Below are 19918 nucleotides of genomic sequence, written 5' to 3' on the forward strand. Positions count from 1 at the left end.
GCACAGCTGGGAAGATGGTTCTGCTCCCCTTGACCCTATCGTGCAAAGTGCTGAGCTTCCTCCACAGGCAGGGTAGGGGTTCAGTAGTTTGCAGAATCAAATCCTTTTAAGAGTCAGGAGGTTGGATCTGCTTTTATTCCTTAATCTCCCTTCTAATGCTTTTTTAAGGAGCAAAACCCCTGCTTGTTCCAGAGAAGTCTGAAAACTTATTTGCTCCTGAGACCTAACCCTTTATATACTTATCCGTGTGCGTAGTCCCATTGAAACATTATGTTCCTGGGTAAGTATTTGCAAGGTTGGAGCAATGAATCACTTCTTTAGAGCAGTTATCAGCTGTATGGGAATCAGAGTAGTTAGCAGGTGTCAGGACCTTACAGGTTAAAGCCCACAACTGGGGCTATTTTGAAATCTATTTTTCTAAACTACAGCTTACAGCTTTCCAAAAACTATGCTGTGGTTACCTGGTGGATAAGGTAAGGAGTGGATGAGGAGTTGCTGATTTTCCTTGGAAATCTGATTTTACAAATTCAGTCTCAGAGTTGGGACTACTGGGGGGGTGGGTGAAGAGATTTAAATTCTCATGAGACCGCTTTCACTTTTACACACGTTTCATATCTGTAGTCATGTGCAGATGACATTTAAAAAAAGGCTGGTTTGTGTTCAGTTTCAACTGCAGCCCTATAAAAATAAAATAGTCCAGTCCAGCCAGTGCCCAGGCCAACTGGCAACGCTCAAGGAGAGCTATCTAAAGTACAGAGGCATTGCAAAGAAAAGCATCCAGCCATGCCCTAACGCCATGCTAATTCAGGATCCGTGGGTCATGCTGCACCTTAGCCAGGGTTAAACTAATCCCTGAAGCACTGTCAGCGGGGTGAGGAGGTGCATTTTTAACATACCTGACCCCAGCAGCACTAGCCGCGAACCATTTCCAGCCAGCCACGGGCAGAGCCTTTAGCGTTAGACTAAACCTGCCCCAGGGGCTAAGAATCCAGAGACACCAGCATGGCGGGGCCAGGAAGGTCTCCAACCCCTGCCCACGACTTGATGTGTCGGAGAGGAGGGTAGTTCCTCAGTCACTGCACGAAGACGGGGAGGGGACTGCGCTGCATATCGTGCAGCAGCTTCCAACCCTGCCTGCCCCCTCGGCCTCCTCCTTTTCCCTCCCCCTGGCCCTGGCCCGGGCTCTGCCCTTCAGCTGCTCCCTCAGCGCCTGCCCTGCACAAAAAGGCACCTGCCTCCCGAGCCCCCCACCCAGCCGGGCTCTCCCGCCCCCAACCTCCCGCCGAGCCGGGCTCCGAAGGGTCCGGCCCGCCCTGCCCGCGCGGCAGCCCCCAGCTCCATCCTGCCCCCCGGCGGGAAAGCCGCAGCCGCCTTCGCTCGGCAGATGGCAGTCACGGCTCGCTGCGCGGGCTGCCCGGCTCCGCCGGGCTCGGCGCTGCCGGTGCGGGTGGATCCGCGGGAGCGTGGGACGCGGGGGGGGGGGGCGCGGAGCATCCCCGCCCCTGCATGGAGCTGCCGCTGCCCGCAGCGCTTGGCTGCAGACAGACCCTGCTCCTCCTCCGGCGCCCCCGCCCCCCTCCCCGTCCCAGCCCCCTCGGCTGCTGCGGGCCAGGGGCTGCCACATCGCCCGGCCTCCCCAGTTCTCGCCCTCCCCAGCCCGCCGCCCCGTCCGCCTTCCCCCTCCCCCCACCCTCGCTGCTGACGTCTGGCTCTGCCCGTCTGAAAACTCCGCGCCGCGGCGGATGCGGCGGCTTTCAGGGGCTCGGCAGCGGCAGCCGCGGCGAAGATGGTGGCGGCTCCGTGCGCTCGCAGGCTGGCCCGGCGCTCGCACTCGGCGCTCATCGCGGCGCTCACCGTGCTGCTCCTGCAGACGCTGGTGGTGTGGAATTTCAGCAGCCTGGACTCCGGCGAGGAGCAGCGGGCCGGCGGCGGCCGGGAGAAGCGGGATCGGGGCGGCGGCGCCGGGGAGAGCAGCGACCACCGGGCGCATCAGCACCGCAGAGGACCTGCTGCATTCCACAGCAAGGCGCTGGTAGGTGCCGCCGCCCGCCGCCGCCCTCCATTCGCAGCCCGCCCCAGCCCTGGCACCGGGGGGACCCGAAGGCTGCAGCGCGCCCCGGTCCCCCCCCCCCTTTTACTTGGCCAGCTCGGCGGCGGTGTGATTAATCGACTCTTCTCAGCAGGGTCGGGTTGGCCCCTTGCAAGTCTGCAAGAGGCATTCGGGCAGCGTCTGCGGCCAGCAGCCTTTTTTGGGGGAGGGGGATATGCATTTCCAGAACCCCAGGGCTTGGACCGAGGGAGGGGGTGGGGGAGAGAAAATCTGCTGGTGGCTTTTAAAGTGCAGTCGGGAGAGAAAGGCAAGAAGTTCTGCGGATGGGCGCCGGGTGGTTTTCGTGATCAGTGCATGCGCTGTAAGTGCCGTTAGAAGGCACGGGCAGGTAACTGATTGAAAAAGAGCCAGCCTGGAGCCGCTCTGAAAACTTTGAAAGCCGCTGCTTCTCTGCTGGAGTCATCCCTTGAACCTCGGCAGTTGGGGTGGGAGGTGGGGAGGGGGAGTCCTGCAAAGTTAGAGCGGAATGGGACCGATGTGTTGTAATGTCTCCGCTGGCCAGCAAGGCTCCCATCCCCAACCTCTGGAAGTAGCCGTGCTTGAGATGGCACGGTCTGGGCACGGAAAACCTCCTTGGCGCTAGCCAGAGCTGGGGTTCTTCAGAACAGTCCGTAGAAGTGCATATTATTTCTATATCATTACAGTGACGTATTTGTTTTAAACATTCCCTCCCTTCCCCCAACACCCTGCATGCCTGCAGATCTGCTTTCTAAGGATTTCAGTCGTGGGAATGGGACTCTGCTTGTTGATTGGGCATCGTTTGGTGTTCATGAGGGTTCTTGCGCGCTGGCTGGGCGCTGCTGTGGGAATGGCTTGTTGTACTCATAGGCTTGTCACTCACGTTTCCTGTGGTGTGAAAGTGACAAAGGAGCAGACAGCGCTGCAGCAGCGTTCTCTACTCCCCTGGCTGCTGGCAGCAGGAGACAGACCTGCCAGACTCCGCTTTCACATCATGTCACTCCTCTCCAGGAAAGGAGACTGTAACATTTTAACACCCCCCCCCTCCACGCAGGCTTGGTTCTCTCCACCTCAAATATTGACTCTGCTCTTGCTCTTCAGTCTAGAGCCCTTCACCTTGGAGTGCAGCTTTCCTATCCTATGGAAGAAAAGTGATGTAGCTATTGAGTCTCTCTCTCCTCTTAGGGACTGAACTGGGCTCATAAGAATTCTCCCTAAAGAAAGTGAACAAACAGCAGGGGACCTAGTTATAAAACAGCAACAAAGGAAAATGCTTTAATGGGATCCTCTATTATTAGAAGTCCTCTTTTGAGACTTAATTATATTTTGAAATCCATCATCTTCTAAATCTTCCAGACTTCAGTCTGGTGTAGTTATCTCACTGATACTTTCTTAAGGCCTTTGCTTTGCTGCTTTTTTGCATCTGAAAAACACACAGACACTATTCTTGATTGCACAACTGTATCAGGTGCAGCAGGCGTGAAATTTAATGCAGTAATTTATTAGCTCGCTAAGAATTAAATTATTTCTTTTTTGCATACTCTCAAATGCTTTTTTGAAATTGCTTGAACCTGGAACCACTGCATTTTCACAAAAGAAATTAGAAATTAAAAAAGTTATGTTTCTGAATTACAAACATGCATGCAATGGTATAACTTTCCAAAGAAATTAATATGAAGCCCAAAATGTATTTCATTATGTATAAATGGTATTTAGTTTTCTGTAGTTCAAGAGAAGCTTCCTTTGTTTATGAGGTTTGCTTTAATAGACTTCTATGTAAATCTGATTTAGGGACATTTTGTGTTGACGCTTTTCAGATATGCACATTCTCTTTGTATCTATTTCTATCTCTGTATACATCATAAGAGAGAAAGCAAGAGTCTAGGGTTAGCTATGTCTTGTCTTCATAGATGACTGTGGGTGTCCCAACCACAAGTATGTTTTATGAAATCATCCCCTGTAATAAAAATAGATTAATGTTCTGTTGCTAAAATTCAGGGGCGGTCTTCCGGAGGATTGCATACACTGTACCAGTGTGTGTGAGAAGCTTTTTTCAGCTTCCAAATAAAAGAATCTAAAATTCCTGCTTACTAAAATTAGTTTTTCTCTTGCTTTATTTTTACACAGTCTTCTCACTTTAATGACACGTGTTCTGAAATTTTACATGTCAAACTTTACCATCTTTCTCCTAGTATTCTGCCCTCTACGCTCTTTTTTTCCCATTTGTCGCTCTTTTCAGACTTCCTTTTTTCTCAAGCTGTTTCTCTCATCCCTCCAGTCTTGTATTTAGTTGTCACATCATGATTTGTTTATTAAAGCAAAGTCACAGCTCTAACTTCTTTCAGGCCCAGGAGCCAACCTGAAACAAGTTTGCATCCATCTGCCCCATGTATAACCAAAGGAAGAGGGCAGGCTCATTTTGAGGTCCTGTGGAGAAAATACCTGTTATGAGCTCTGAACTGCAAGGGGCCATAAGACTGTCATGTACTGGAACATGAAAGAATAAGACTGTGACGCCTACAAAAAAGCTCATAAGGTTTTGAAAATACAGCATTAAGAGCTGCCCATACAGCTTTGCTACTAAAAGTGAAGATAATATGCTATCACTCAAAATGCTAATGTTGTACAAAGTCCTGAAATATTGGCTGTGTGATGCTCACGGTATATAAGCAGATATTTTAGTGCTTCTTACATCATTTGTGGATATGCATAGTTAGAATATTATTTTATGCTGGCGATTAGCAGTCATTCCTGTATACGTTTGTTTTCGTTAAGGAAGTAAATATTGAGTGATCTGGCTCCTTTTGAATCATAGTTTAGATAACATGCTGTGTAAACACGTTCTAAGAACTTATTATCCCTACACTTGCTATGGCCTGGTCTACTCTTAAAAATTAGATTGACCTAACTACATGGCAGAGCTGTGAAAAATTTTGCATCCTGACCACTGTGGTTAGGTCAACTTAACCCTTAGACGCAGCTGTTGATAGAAAAATTCTTCTGTCGATCTACTTACCTCCTCTTTGAGAGGTGGATTAATGCATCAGTGGAAAAACCCCTTCTGTTGATGTAGGAGGTATCTACACGACAGCGACACAGATGCCGCTGTGCTGTCTGGCATAGACACACCCTAAGTAACCAGTGGGTGTCCCACTGAGCCATGTCACAGTATCTTAAATATGTTCTGAAATAAACAATAATGTTGTATAAACAATATACAGATGTGGTGTGTGGATAGATGATTTGGCAGCACTTGTTAAGGATGATTTCACAACACTTGTTTGTGGCTTTGCTTAAACTGCACCCCTCAGAGTGGTGACCACTTTACACTTACTTCATCAGCAGTACTCGCACCCACTAAGCATCCATTTGATGACTAAAACATGTGCTTGATGGACCACAAATTGGATATTTTGCAAATTTCTGGTAGAAATCAAACTAAGTATGAAAGATAAAGAGCTCTACCTAATATTCTATCAACCCCTTTGAAGTTGGTAGTCTAAATTCGCAAACTGCCGACCTACAACTGTCTTTCCACAGATACATTGTTCATCTCAGTGATATGTGCATGGCTGTCTTTATATTTAGGGGTGCACATTTGCTTATGTCAGATATGAAATAGTAGCAAGAAACTTTTAGGAACAGAGGGCCTGATTCTGATCCACAGGATATATAGGGATTAGCCCTATTAAGCTTTCTGGATCCCCAGAGTCCATAAGTGACCGTTGGGCAGACCGAAAATGCGCTGGGCTGATCCCACGACAAAACTCTTTAGCCAGAAATGGAAAGCATATACTCATAACAAAATAGAATGGTGTGGCGTCAACTTGCGTTCATGGAGGGACAGACGAGGACAAGCCAGACAAAGGTAAAGTCAATGGAGTTACACCATTATGATATCTGTGTAGGAGAAAACTCCGGCCCATAATTTCTGGTGCTCTAATTTTTATGTTAAAACACAATTTATATACTGCCTGAGTTGGTTAAGGTTTTCCTTTTCAGTCTAAATCTCCCATCGTTTGCATTTATCATATTTGTTATAGGATATTTTCAGAAGTTGGTAGGCCTGAGTACAGTAGCTCCATTATACCCAAACAACTGAGGGCTTAACCATTTCAAGAAGATTTTGACACACAGTACTTTATTCAAAGTATTATATATCCTGTCCATTTATTTTGTTTTCAGTTTAATCATAAGAGCACAGAATGCAGTTTGTTCTAGACTATATTTTTAGTGTTCATTCAGTCTGTTAACTGGATGCTAGTGTTAAAATACTCATTGGTGTGCCCAAAGGGAAGAACTGAATGTCTCCATCTGTGTGAAATAGTGGATATGTTGATCAATAGTCTCCCTTCAGGAGAGTCCATAATCATATTAAAAATATCTCTAGACTTTTTTTTTGCAAGGGCTACTTGTACATTAGATCCATTTATTGTAACTTAATATTTGATCATGTGGTCTGCAACCAACTTATTTTGTAATGTTTGCATAGCAAATATGTTGGACATTTGCTGAAGGTGGAACTTCCAAAAGCTCTGTCCAAATATTGCCACATATAGCTAAAATCTTTATTTTTAATTTTCCCTCTTTTTTTTTTTTTTTTTTTTTTTTGCTCCTGATCAGTGTGCAGAAATATATACAAGTATTAAAGAATGACATTTTTTTACTGTACTGAATCAAACACCAAGAGGTAAATAGTGTGGGGTTTTGGTAATCTACTTCTGTAGGAAAAGAAACAATTTTTGAACCAAGTGTTTAAGGGGTATTTAGATTTATTTTAAATGCCATCAGATACATATAATAACCAATTTCACTTGCAAAATGAAAAAAACTGCATTATAGTAAAAATGTTACCGTTGTACGTGGGTATAATTAAATGCAAACTGCCAACTTGGCATAAAGAGAGAATTTTGAATCGAGCTATTCTGCAAATGAAAAAATTTACTGTGTTAGATCCCCTGGCCAGCTACAGCTGCCGTTTTCATTACTCATGAGCCAGTTTCCTGCTGTTGTTCACATTTAATTAAATCGTATTATGGATGTCTTTAAAGAAGTATGAATTATATCAATAACACTGACATAAGTGGGTGCTTGTAACAATATAGCTTTCTTTTTCTTGACCCCTCCCCCAATCCATTCACGGCTATTTACAGAAGCTTCCTCCCCCCCCCCCCCAATGCATACAAAGCATAGTAATTGACACCAAACAGTAATTTATGCTACTGTCTGATAAAGGGTTGATTTTATTTAAAGGTGTTATCTTTGAAAGGAATTGCACCAGCTTTTTTGCAGGAATGGAGTAAGTGTAATGTTTATTCTGAAGAGAATTTTGAAATTCAGCTTGGTGGTGGTGGAAGTGGATATTCTGCATTATAAGCCTTAAGGAAGGAAAGGAATGCACATCTCAGCTTTGGGGCTGGTGCTGATGAGATGAATGTGACAGGGGAACTTCTGCTATAATTTTAGCTCTCACTCAGTGTTGCAGTGATATGCAGTTATACTTTGCAGTGGATGCACTCACATTAGCCAGCTGTGGCCTCTTCCCTGGAACCAGTTACTGGAAGCAACTGATGTGGGCTGCATGACTTTCTTTAGTGTCATACAGTCCCATTGGGTTGTGTATAAGATAGTAAAGTAAAAATGCCAGCACTTTGTTAATATGTCAGTGCAGTGAAATGTAACTGTTGCCTGGTGGTGTGTTATACTGTAGGATCAAAGTATTTCTTGAATCATTAGTCTGAAATGCTGTATATCATATTTAAGACAGTGTATAAGAAAACCCTGCTGGCAGCAGCTTTCTCCCTTATATACTGAGGGGGATAGTATGGGGTCTTGCTTCAAGCACCTTTGCTGATCACCTCTATAGTAGTGTGTGGGATGAGAGGTCATTTCTTAGGTAGGTAGTTTCCAAGACATTTAGGCCTCTATGAGTTAATAACACCTTAAATGCCACACGAAATGAACAGGCAGCCCGTACAGATTACTGTAGAGCACTGGTGTAATATGATCATGGTGAGATACCCTGCTTAACAAGTGAGTTGCTGCATTCTGCACCACCTTTAGTTTCTAAATGAGTTTAGAAGTAGGGTGCAATGGCAGCAAGGTCCTTATCTGGCCAGGAGATGGGTATCAAGATGCTGCTGAAAGATGGTCAGACAACAATAATTGGGAATTTACAGAGTGCCAAGTTGCAAACTTGAGTTAAAAAAGACAGATAGAGATGTTTATTTGCAACATATCTTCTGGATTTTCCTCCAAACCTCAGTCTCTCTCTGGATTTCTTTAATCAGAATTGAGCCTCAGGCAGCTCAATATCATGCATGCCCCAAGCTTAGTCAGCTACTGGGGAAACTGCTTCGCTGAACCATCTGAGTCTTAAGAGAGAGCGAGACAAAGCTGGTGAGGATAGTCCTGCCCATCTCTGTTCAGTAGCCCTTCTAGTGACCTTATGTACACATTGAACTAGATAGAGGACAAGATGGAGCCCCACTGAACTCCACATGAGAGCTCACAGTAGTGGAACAATCAGCCAACATTACGCTTTGGAATTTCAGACCATTCTGCTCCCCCAGAAGTCTACAGGTATGTCCACAACAAAAGTTCCAAAGGTAGCTAATAGGTGTGATAATATTGCTGGGGATTCTTGATCTTAATCTGTCATTAGGAGAAGACAGTCAGCCAATGGAACTAGCACGCAATTGTAACGTATGCTATAGAGTTAGACTAAAACTTTGACATATAATAATAATGAAGCTAAGATTAAAATACAATGAACAAAAACAAGATTTCAAGTAATGACAGCTAAACCACTCTTAACTCATCCCTTTCTGCCAAGGATGTTAAAACAGAGTGAATTTACATATAATATACGTTGCAATGTAGGGAGCTAGAATGTTCCTTTCTCCCTTTTGTCCAAGGTGGTAATGCAGTAAAATAGCTGTGTAGACATTGCTTTGCTGTAGTGACTTGAGCGAGAGCTTGAGCACTCATGCCTCTGGGATGAGTGGGCTTGAAGGCCTGAGCCAGAACATCAAAGCAACGTCTACACAGCTATTTTTGTGCATTAGCATGAGCCCCACTAGCACAAGTGTGTGGATCTGGGCTGGGAGGCTCTCTCCCAGATGCAGCATAGAGATATCCTTAGTGTGCTTTGCCATGTAGAGATAATATGGCCCTGTGAATTCCAGTTCTAAAATGCATCTTTCGATACAGCTGGGGGAGAAAAGCAAAAACTACCAAAGCAATGGTTTTTCTGACTTCTTTAGGTCTAAAAGGCTGAAATGAGCTTGAATGCGACCTGCACATTTTTATGCTAAATTTGAGTCTAATGTAAATTAAGCACCAGATCATAGAATATTGGGTTAGAAGGGACCTCAGGAGGTCATCTAGTCCAACCCCCTGCTCAAAGCAGGACCAGTCCCCAACTAAATCATCCGAGCCAGGGCTTTGTCGAACCTGACCGCTAAGGAAGGAGATTCCACCACCTCCCAAAGTAACCCATTCCAGTGCTTCACCACCCTCCTAGTGAATTTTTTTCCCTAATATCCAACCTAAACTTCCCCCACTGCAACTTGAGACCATTACTCCTTGTTCTGTCATCTGGTGCCACTGAGAACAGTCTAGATCCATCCTCTAGTGTTGACTCATACCTGGCTTCTCGTCCACTGTAATCCCTAGGTCCTTTTCTACAGAACTGCTGCCTAGCCATTCAGTCCCTAGTCTGTAGCAATGCACTTGTCCTTGTTGAACCTCATCAGATTTCTTTTGGCCCAATGGTCTAATTTTTCTAGGTCCCTCTGTATCCTATCCTTACCCTGCAGCGTATCTACCACTCCTCCGAGTTTAGTGTCATCTGCAAACTTGCTGAAGGTGCGGTCCACGCGATCCTCCAGATCATTAATGAAGACATTGAACAAAACTAGCCCCAGGACTGACCTTTGGGCACTCTGCTTGATACTGACTGCCAACTAGACATGGAGCCATTGATTACTACCTGCTAAGCCCGATGATTTAGCCAGCTTTCTATCCACCTTATAGTCCATTCATCCAGCCCATACTTTAACTTGCTAGCAAGAATACTGTGGGAGACCGTATCAAAAGGTTTGCTAAAGTCAAGGAATAACACTTCCACTGCTTTCCCCTCATCCACAGAGCCCGTTATCTCATCATAGAAGGCAGTTAGGTAGTCAGGCATGACTAGCCCTGGATGAATCCATACTGACTGTTCCTGATCACTTTCCTCTTCTCTAAGTGCTTCAGAATTGATGCCTTGAGCACCTGCTCCATGATTTTTCCAGGGACTGAGGTGAGGCTGACTGGCCCGTAGTTCCCCAGATCCTCCTCCTTCCCTTTTTTAAAGATGGGCACTACATTAGCCTTTTTCCAGATCCTGTGATCCCTCACCCATGTGAGCACACGTGTTGATTCCAGTGGGACAGCTCACCTGAATAGTCTGGTCCGGCACCCCTCTTCCTGGGACTCTCAGAGACTCTCAGCCAGCCAGTAAAACAGAAGGTTTATTGGACAACAGGAACGCAGGTTACAGCAGAGCTTGCAGGCACAGTCAGGACCCCTCAATCGAGTCCTTCTGGGGTTTCAGGGTGCTTGACTCCCAGCTTAGGATACCCTGAATTCCACCCACACAGCCCCAAAATGAAACTGAAACTAACCCCCTCCTGCCGGCCCCTTCCTTTGTCTAGCTTCCCTGGCAAAAGTGTTGACCTCCCAACCCCCTTGCCTAGCTCAGGTTACAGGCTCAGGTATAGTCCATCCCCTAAAGTCCTCCCCTGCTCTCCCATCCCCCATGCAGACAGCCCCTACTCCATCACAGGGTTAGCAGGCTCAACCTTGTGTAAACAGGAGGTCTCCTTGGGGCAGCCCTGCAAATGGCCTCTTGCCTCAGTTTCCCTCTTCAGTTTATAGTAAATCCAATACAAGCATAGAATTGTAGGACTGGAAGGGAACTCAGGAGGTCATCTAATCCAGTCCCCTGCACTCATGGCATATCTTCAGGTCTCACCAGCCTGATGTCGTCCACCACATCTGGACTCTTTATCCATAGTTCTTTGTCCCTCCACCAGGACAGCCAACCTAGCCCTTCCTTCTCAGGCACAAACCTGCTCTTCCTAGACAGCATTCTCAGAGCTTCTCTGCTGGGAGCCTCACCTAGTGGTTCTGGGCCCAGATCCCCAGCAAAAGGACACTAGTGGGTAAGCCTCTCAGCTTCTCCTTTCCCTTCAGCTCTCTGGCTCTTGATTCCGGCTCAGAGCCAGCAGACATCTCCCTCTCTTGCTCCTTCCTGCCTTAAGTCAGTCCTGGCTGTCTGGCTGGAGGACATCAAGCATTCTTTCTGACTGAACCAGTCTGCTCCTGCCGCTCTTAACTCAGTCACAGGCTTCTGATACCTTCCCAAATGCTGCCCTGCCCTCTCAATTGGCCACTCGGACTGGAATAGGAGCACTCAGCCCAATTTCTTTTAGTGGGCCTGCTCCCCTATTATCTCCTGACATGGCAGAGTTATACATTTCCTAAAGAATGGGTCCGTAATGGAAATACTGACTTGGTCATTAACCACAGCTTCACTAGTTATCACAAGGATAATAACACCAAAGTACAACCTTAACAACAATTCAAAAGGGCAGTGAAGACAACTAATCATTTTATAATGAGAAAGGAGGAAAACAATACATTTAGAGGCACAGAACTGCATAATCATTTTACAAAGCTTTAGCACTTAACAAGGCACATGTTAATAAAACAAACAAATCTTTTCAGTAACAGGGAACTAATGTATACATTATTTAAGAACAGTATTAGAGCCAGATTAGATTGATGGACTCTTGTAGTAGTGATCTCATTAAGCATCTTTTATGTAGGGATCTGGGAAAGTTTTTCATGAAATGGATTTTTATTAATGGGGTTGTCGGGGGAGTCTTTTTCAGACCATTGATTATTTTCATTATTTTTTATTATGTGATAGGTCTTTGCAGATATTCCCTTTGAAATAAAAGCCTCTTTGTGTTCTTGTTTTACCGGGGAGAGCCAATTGTTGTAAAGGAGACATATACAAATCCCATTTGCTTGTTATCAAGTATTGCAAATGGCTACTTTACAGTACAGTATAAAATACCCTCATTACCTGTCATTTTTTTGGGCTGTATTGAGAAATATTTTCAAAAAAGGTTTTTCCTTTTCTGTTTTGAAAGTGCAGTATACAAAGTGGAGATTTTAGATCCATTTTAATAGTGCTAGATAGTGAAACAGGAGGTGTTAGATAAGATTAGATAAAAGCACGAAGTAAGCATAATTTGCACACTGATCTTGAGGATGAATTTGAACCAGAATTGCTTCTGATTTTCTTTATGTAGTTAGAGTTCTATTCTGCACACATTAGATTCCAGGGGAATTTTGCCTTGATTTCAGTCATGGGAGGAGGATCAGGTCTTTACTTGTGTATTTTTTCCCCCCAGTTTTTCTCCCTGGTTGTCTAACTTGCTTAGTCATAGCTCAGTGAAAATTGGTGGTATGAGATGTAAATGTGACACTCATGAAAGGTTACTTACAAGATACCTTAGTTAGTAGTTCCACGCTTAATCAATGTAGATGAACTCACTGGTTCTGAGAGAGCCTTGTTCTGTGTCCCTGTTGCTTTTCCCACTTAAAAATAATCTGTAATGGAAATCCTTCAGATCTAAACCTCATTATTTAAATTGTTAAAATACTGCGAACGCCAAATAACAAGCAACCTAATTTTTGCCGAAATAGAGAATTCTTACAATGGGTAAAATTTTCAAACGTGCCTGTGTCCCATTCTCAGGCACTTAGACTCTGAAGTCCCTTCTTAGGCTTTGACACTGCACCACAGAATGCTGTGTTGAAAAGAAAAGTGTTAGAGCATGGGACAAGGAGTCAGAGCCCTGGGTTCTGTTCTCATGTCTACAGGTCCATTTTGGTGTCATCTTTAGCAAGGCATTTACAGCCTCATTTTCAAAAGAGGATCCTAATTTTGGATGTTTCAATTTTTGAGTGCCCAGCTTTAGACACCTTGTGTCTGATTTTTTTCAAAGGAGGTCAGTACTTGCGATTCCTATGACTTAGTTGTTGGAGTTCTGAGTGCTAAGTCTCAATGTGTCTCAGGCAGACCACCCAAAAACAATAGTCACACTTGGAAATTTTAGCTTGAACTTTCTGTGCCACAGTGTCCCCATCTGTAAAACAAGTAGACTCAAGCTTACCGACCTCACAGAAGCGTTGTGGGTCTCAGCTAATTACTACTTGTAAAATGTTTAGAAATCTTCAGATCGGTCTGAGCCAGCTTCTTAGATGATGTGCATTGGCTTAGCTCCATTGAAGTCAATAGAACTATGTTAGTTCATACCATCTGAGAATTTTGGCCTTCAAATGTAATGATAGTTATAATAATAGTATCAAACAATTATTATTTTTCTCTTTCTTTTCATTGAAAAATGAGAACACGATTTTCTCTTGTATCAGTGCAAGTAATTCACATTAATGGCTCACATGGAAGAAATATTCATTTGTTCAGTGCATCTGTGTGCTAGAAACTTTACAGTCATGTAGGAAGACAGGTCCCTACTTTGAAGAGCTTACAGTCTGAATGAAAAATGTAGCAAGTATACATGAAAGAAAATCTACTGCCCGAACTGCTTTGAAATATTACTCTTACACATTGATTCAACAAGTGATTTAAGCACATGACTAACTTTAAGCACAAGGGTAGTTTCACTGACCTCCATGGGTCTAACACTTCTCTGGAATTATTCCTGTGTTTTGTTAGGCGGGTGCTTAGGTGCCCTGCTTATAGACTTTCAGGCTACCTTGATCATGATCATCTACTCTGACCTCCTGCACATCACAGGCCACAGAGCCTCACCGATCCTGTAATAGGCCCATAACCACTGGCTGAGTTACTGAAGTTTTCAAATCTCGGTTTAAAGACTTCAAGTTACAGAGACTCCACCATTTACTTTAGATCAGACCAAATGACCTGTGCCCCATGCTTCAGAGGAAGGCAAAAAATTCCCAGAATGTCTGCCAGTCTGACCTGGGAGAAGGCCTTCCTGACCCCAAATATGGCCATCAGTTAGACACTGAGCGTGAGGGCAAGGCCCACCAGCCAGACATGTGAAAAAGAAGCCTCTTTAGCAACTTAGAGCCCTCTCCATCTAGTGCCCCATCTCTGGCTGTTGGAAATATTTGCTAATAGCCGTTGTGGATGGGCCACGTGCCATTGTAGGCAACCTCATCCTACCACCCCCACTATAAACTTAGCAAGCACAGTCTTGAAAGAAGTTAGTTTTTGTGCCCCCATTACTCCGCTTGGAAGGCTGTTCCAGAACTCCACTCCCTGCTGAACTGGGGCCTTAATTTGTGAGGGAAGGGAGTAGCCCCTCCCACTCAGCCGCCATAAAAACTGAGGGCCACATAATGCTGCTATAATTTACACATTGTGTAACTGTTCAATTCATCCTTCTGTGTCAAGTACTGAAAAGGTCACTACTGGACACTTATCATGTGACTCTTTTTTTATTTTTAGAGAAGATTAGTGGATTCCTCCGAGGGACAAACTATTTATGGCCCTATTTACAGCATGTGTAAATTGGCTTTTTTTGGTAATGGAATTAGAGTAAATAAGTGTTAGCCAGAAAAATAGAGCATGGTTATCACTGAGGTCAAATCTTGAATGCTTCCCTCAGTATGTTCTGTTTTCACATTATTGCTGTTTCTGTGTTCTGTTATATTAATAGAGAGAATTAGTGAATGGAGTCTTTATTTTGTAAAAGTAAGTTCTAAGTAGAAGGATGACACTGTCTTGTTTTAGTTTAAACAAAATTTGTGTCTGTGGGTCATGGATAGCCAAACTTCAAACTTCAGCCTTTGGTTGCATCCTTCAGAAGAACGTTTTTTGGTTTGTGTGGTTGCAGTTGGAGAATTTTTTGCATACTTCTGACTTTTGGTTTTACTTTTCCTAATGTTGTATTTTGAATTTTGTGCTTTTAGAATTTCTCTAAGGTTTTTGTTGTTTTGTGCTTGGAAGAAACCCAAAGATATTTCCAAGGTTTTTAGTCCTATTATAGTCTCTCTGGGTATTGAATGTTTCCCCTGTACCTGAATCAGTAACTAGCTAAATGACAAGCCACTCAATTATAGGCCCTTAAATTGCATCTCCCTGCAAGAACTGCTTGCCACTGGGGACATCTTAATGTTGGATATTTGTGTGCGAAATACCCTGTCATCAAAGTAATATATATCCAATGGCAAAAATATTCAGTGTTAGATTAAAAATAGCAAATAATTTTTACACACAAATGTTAAAATGTTCAAATGTTGGTAGTTACAGCTGTGGACTTATATCCATATTTAGGCACCTAATTTAGATGCCTGAATGCTCTATTTAGATGCCTGAAACAGACATTTAAATACATAAATATGGATCCAGGTGCGAGACTTTAGGCATCCAAGTTTTGAAAAGGTGGCCTAAAGCAAGTAAAAACAAGCAGAAGAAATATAAATGGAGTAAACAAAGCTGTTAGTGTGGACACCAGGAGAATAATAATACTTTACACTGCTGTAGTATCTCAAGTTAGGCATTCACTTAATTGAGTTTAGTAGCGTGGTTGCATAAATAGAATCTTTGAGATGCTATCAGCACCTACTGTAAGAGCACTAGTACATCTGCAGTGAAGAATCTGTTACCTTTTTGGCAGTCTCACAAGAGAGGAGTATAAATCTCGATTGTAATATTTTGATAAGTCACTAATTCTTATTAAAATAATCATTATGGTGATAATTATAACTGCAGTTTGCTCTCAGACTGAGCTGGTAACTGTACTGGGGAAAAAACCCTACTGTATATTCTGCTAAAATAGTTAGAACCCTAGCTCTGCCCTTTTCATTTCACATATGCGTCTCTTGGGATTCTCACTTGTTTGTTCCCTACATATTTTGCCAGTGTGCTGCTGCTTCAGCTTGTAGAATAAAAGGCTGCATAATGTCCCAAAGGCTGCATAAAGCCCCCATAGGAGGAAGCTTTAAATTCCTGTGCATACCAAGGGACCTGCTCCTGCTCCAAATTGGAGTTTTTCTGTGGACCGCAACATGATCAAAATCAGGCCCAATATTTCCCAGCACTGCAGTGGTAAAATACTGTGATGAACCACCAGTCACCAGATTCTTCATGGTTGTTCGCATGATGCACACTGCAAGCAGTGACGATAGAACTCAGCACTCCTCCTCCAAGGCCCAGACTCCTATAATATTTGAACTAAAGGAAACTTTTCTCCTTCAGTACTTAGGAATGGCCATGCTGAGTCAGGCCAACGATCCCTCTAACCCAGTATTCTGTCTTCTGACAGTGGCCAATGCCATGTGCCCCAGAGGGAATGAACAGAACAGGTAATCACCAAGTGATCCATTCCCAGTCTCCCATTCCCTGCTTCTGGCAAGGTAGCGGAATAGGTTCCATGGCACCAGCTGAGCAGTTATGATCCTACTTAGTAGAGAAAAGTACTAGGTATGCACACTAGCCAGCTCGTTACCATGTTCTGTTGGGCTCCATTTAATAAATGAATGAACTTGATTAAAGGCCTGTTCATTTATTAAATAGGATTTCAAATATGATCATTTTATTAAAAAAATAGTTTTGTGGTTATACCTCTTCTTCCCTCCCCCTACTAATAGGAATGGTGGTACTATACTTAATTTCTTTTCAAATTAATTCTCCTGACCTAGACCTGCAGCAGTTTAGCTTAGCAGAGGCAAAGCAGAAGGCATTGCTCCTTACTTTAGGGTAGCCAGATAATAGGGTTGCCACAGTAACCCCAGGCTGGGGAGAGGGGAATTGGAGTCTGAAGTTGCTTCCCTCCTGTAGCGGTTCATCTCACCAGCTGACCAGCTAAGAAACTGAGCATGGGGCAGAGCTAGGGCCCAGAGTTGCAGAGCAAGATTTCCTTGCTTGGGAAGAGTAGTAATTCCAGGCCAGCAGTGCAATTGTGTGAGATCTGTGATTGTAAAACTTGACCCTTGAGATGTTTGACTTTTATACCTTCTTACCGGAGCAGTTCTCCAGATACGCATCACATTATATATCATTAAACGTGATCACCATTTTTGAGGGGTAATTGGCAGAGAAATGTAAGATTTCATTTGCTTGTTGGGCAGGCTTACGATATAATCCTTTTGAGCAAGCGGTACCTCTGTTGCAGAGCCCTTGTGGAACTGGGTTTATGCACATTTCCCCATTGCAGGGTTTGAAAGGTAGTTTTCATGTCGAAGATGGTTTGAGCATTTTCTTTTTATATCTTTGGATCTATAGAACAGATGAGAAAGAGCAGCTATCCCAGGCTTTAAGCACCCTTGGGATAGTGATTTAGAAACACAATCCTACAACTGTGTACAGGTTATTCATGTGGCTTATATCTGAGAGCTGGATTGGGCTCTTCAGGCTAAAAATGACCGTCAACCCAGTAATAGTAAAGTTTTTTTACATTGAAAATCTAAGTCAATAATATTGGATTATTTTATTTGCCCTTTTTGGTGCCATCACAGTCAGACAGAAAAATTCATGCTGCAAAAGTGCCATCATTAGGCTATTTCATTTTGTGTGTGTGTGTTTTTTTTTTTTTTTTTTTTTTTTTTTTTTAAGATCTTTAGGGCAATTTTTCCTCAGTTATACTAGTGTGAATCTGGGGTAATTCTGTGACATCAGTGTTTTCAACTCATTCATAAGTTATTTTGCACCAGCCTAACCAAGAGGAGAATTTGGGTCTTAAAGTTAAAACAGTCCTTGAAAGGACTGTGTACTGAAATGGTGTGGAGATAAGATATGCACCAGTGATAGAGCTTTTGGGTGCTTTTTGAACTGTCACTACAATTTCATAATGAGTCATAATCAGTCAGATAACATCCGATAGAGATTTTCTGGTTGGTCTATTTCTGGAGTGTGCAGAAAAAAATAAAGGGTTCAGTGGAATTTTGTGAGGCCTGGAATTAACTGAATCGCTGTATTCCATGTCTGGTTTAGCCTAAAGGAGGTGAATATCTTCCTTTTCCAGACAGGTTAATTTCAGTCAGGCTTTAAGCTAAACTCCACTCTCATCAAGAACCCGACTCACAATTCCATTGACTTCAGCTGGCTCTGGATCGAGCCATATAAGGTATTGTCTATTTAGCTTATTAACAAGTGTTTGTTTTCAAGTATTAGTTGGGTTTATTTAATCTAATTGTGTGTGTTTTCCTCCCTGTTGTTGAATGATTTCTTTTTGTTTGCTGGTGTTAGTTTTACTGGCTAGTCAGAGAACCCAATACTACTCTGGTTGAAGTCAATGGGAGTTGTGACATTGAATCTTAGGGAAGGATTGGGCCAATATATTGGTAACAGAATTGCCCAGCGGTTTAGATGGAAGGTGGATTAATATAATTGAAAAGCTAACTCTGTTTTGATTCTCTGTCAGATAGTAAATATTAATGATACTTTATGAATCAGTGTTTCTCTTTTGTTGGATGAATGATTGTTAAATGTACTTGTGCAGTTTTATTTTTTTTCCCTTTCATTATTGCTTATGAACTGGCCTCAATAAATAACGAGGCACAAAGGATTTGACTTTGCTGTCATTTGTAGGGTGCTTTGTTATTGTCTTGAAGTTGCACAGTTTGCAAGTGTATTTCCTGTTTTGTAAAAAAAAAAAAAAAAAAAAAAAATTTCCTACGGCTGTTGTCGTGCTTTATACATCTGCAATTGTGGGGCACATGAGATCTAAGTTACAGCAGAATTTATGCATTTGAAGTCTATTGCCACCATTTATGTTGCAGGTTTACCATCATGTATGGATACTGTGGGTTTTTTAATTTCTCTCTTGAGTGAAGTATCATGGGTGAATGTTTGGTGTCTTTACGAAGATGAAGCATGTTCAGGGCATGGTTTCGCAACCCTTATAATTGGTGAGCCTTTACTCTCCTAGTAGTCCCAATGAAGTCAACTACTAACAGGAGTAAACATTCACCTGCGTAAGTAGGAGTTATACAGTTGGGCCTTAGGCCAACATTTTCAAGAGTGTTTAATGTCATGCTACCTGGACTGGCTCATAACCATGAGTGCCAACCTCAGGACAGACTGTCAAGAAGCTGGGCAGAGACCCCAAACTGCTTGTATGTTCTATATTTAAATTTCACCAACTCAGTAACAAATGTGGACCCTAATGCACTATAGCAGTCTTGCCATGGAGTCACAGTCAGTCCCTTTGAGCATTCCAGTCTATCTTCCACCCAGACAAGCTCAACTTGGTGTATAGCAACCATTTGTCACTAAAGATCACACGATATTCAGGTTACTCCCAGTCCCAAAGTACCAGTCACTTATCCCAGGTCAGTTTGTATCTTCGCTTAGTACCAAAGACACCTGCTTGTGGCCAATTCTATAGTAAAGTCTCTAAGGATTTATCAAATAAGAAAAGAGAGCATTATTAAAGAAGGCAAACCTATATAAGCACAAATGAGTTACTGTCTGTGGTTTCAAAAGGTGACAGAGTAGTAATCTGTCAGCTCTGAATTCTTTCAGGACTAAACCAGGTTGATTCTGGGGATCTCTGCTTCTGTTTCATAGCTCCAGCCCTCTGAGAGTCCAAACAGCAAAAGAAATTTCAGATTTTCATGTCAGCTATTTTTATTTCCTTCTTCAAGAATTTAAACTGATGGCATGAGCTCTTTTGCATGTAGCCTCTTCATGGGTGCAAGGGAGCAGTTAACAAAGTCTTTGTACTGTGATGTCCCACAGTGGCCCATTTTGTTTTGATAGGCCTTCTTGACAGGCCTCCTGACTGTTCGTAATTTCAG

At 43.3% G+C, this 19918-nt stretch overlaps 1 protein-coding gene across 1 annotated transcript in view; it reads left to right on the top strand.

Moving 5' to 3' along the window:
• Positions 1–1786: 1786 nt before the first annotated feature.
• Positions 1787–19918, top strand: part of XYLT1 (xylosyltransferase 1) — a 347177-nt gene continuing 329045 nt past the window's right edge. The window contains exon 1 of the mRNA XM_030578349.1: positions 1787–2032. Coding sequence (XP_030434209.1) covers positions 1787–2032 — 246 coding nt within the window. The remainder of the gene's footprint in view (positions 2033–19918) is intronic.

This window comes from Gopherus evgoodei, chromosome 10 (genome assembly GCF_007399415.2).
Source record: "Gopherus evgoodei ecotype Sinaloan lineage chromosome 10, rGopEvg1_v1.p, whole genome shotgun sequence".
NCBI lineage: Eukaryota > Metazoa > Chordata > Testudines > Testudinidae > Gopherus > Gopherus evgoodei.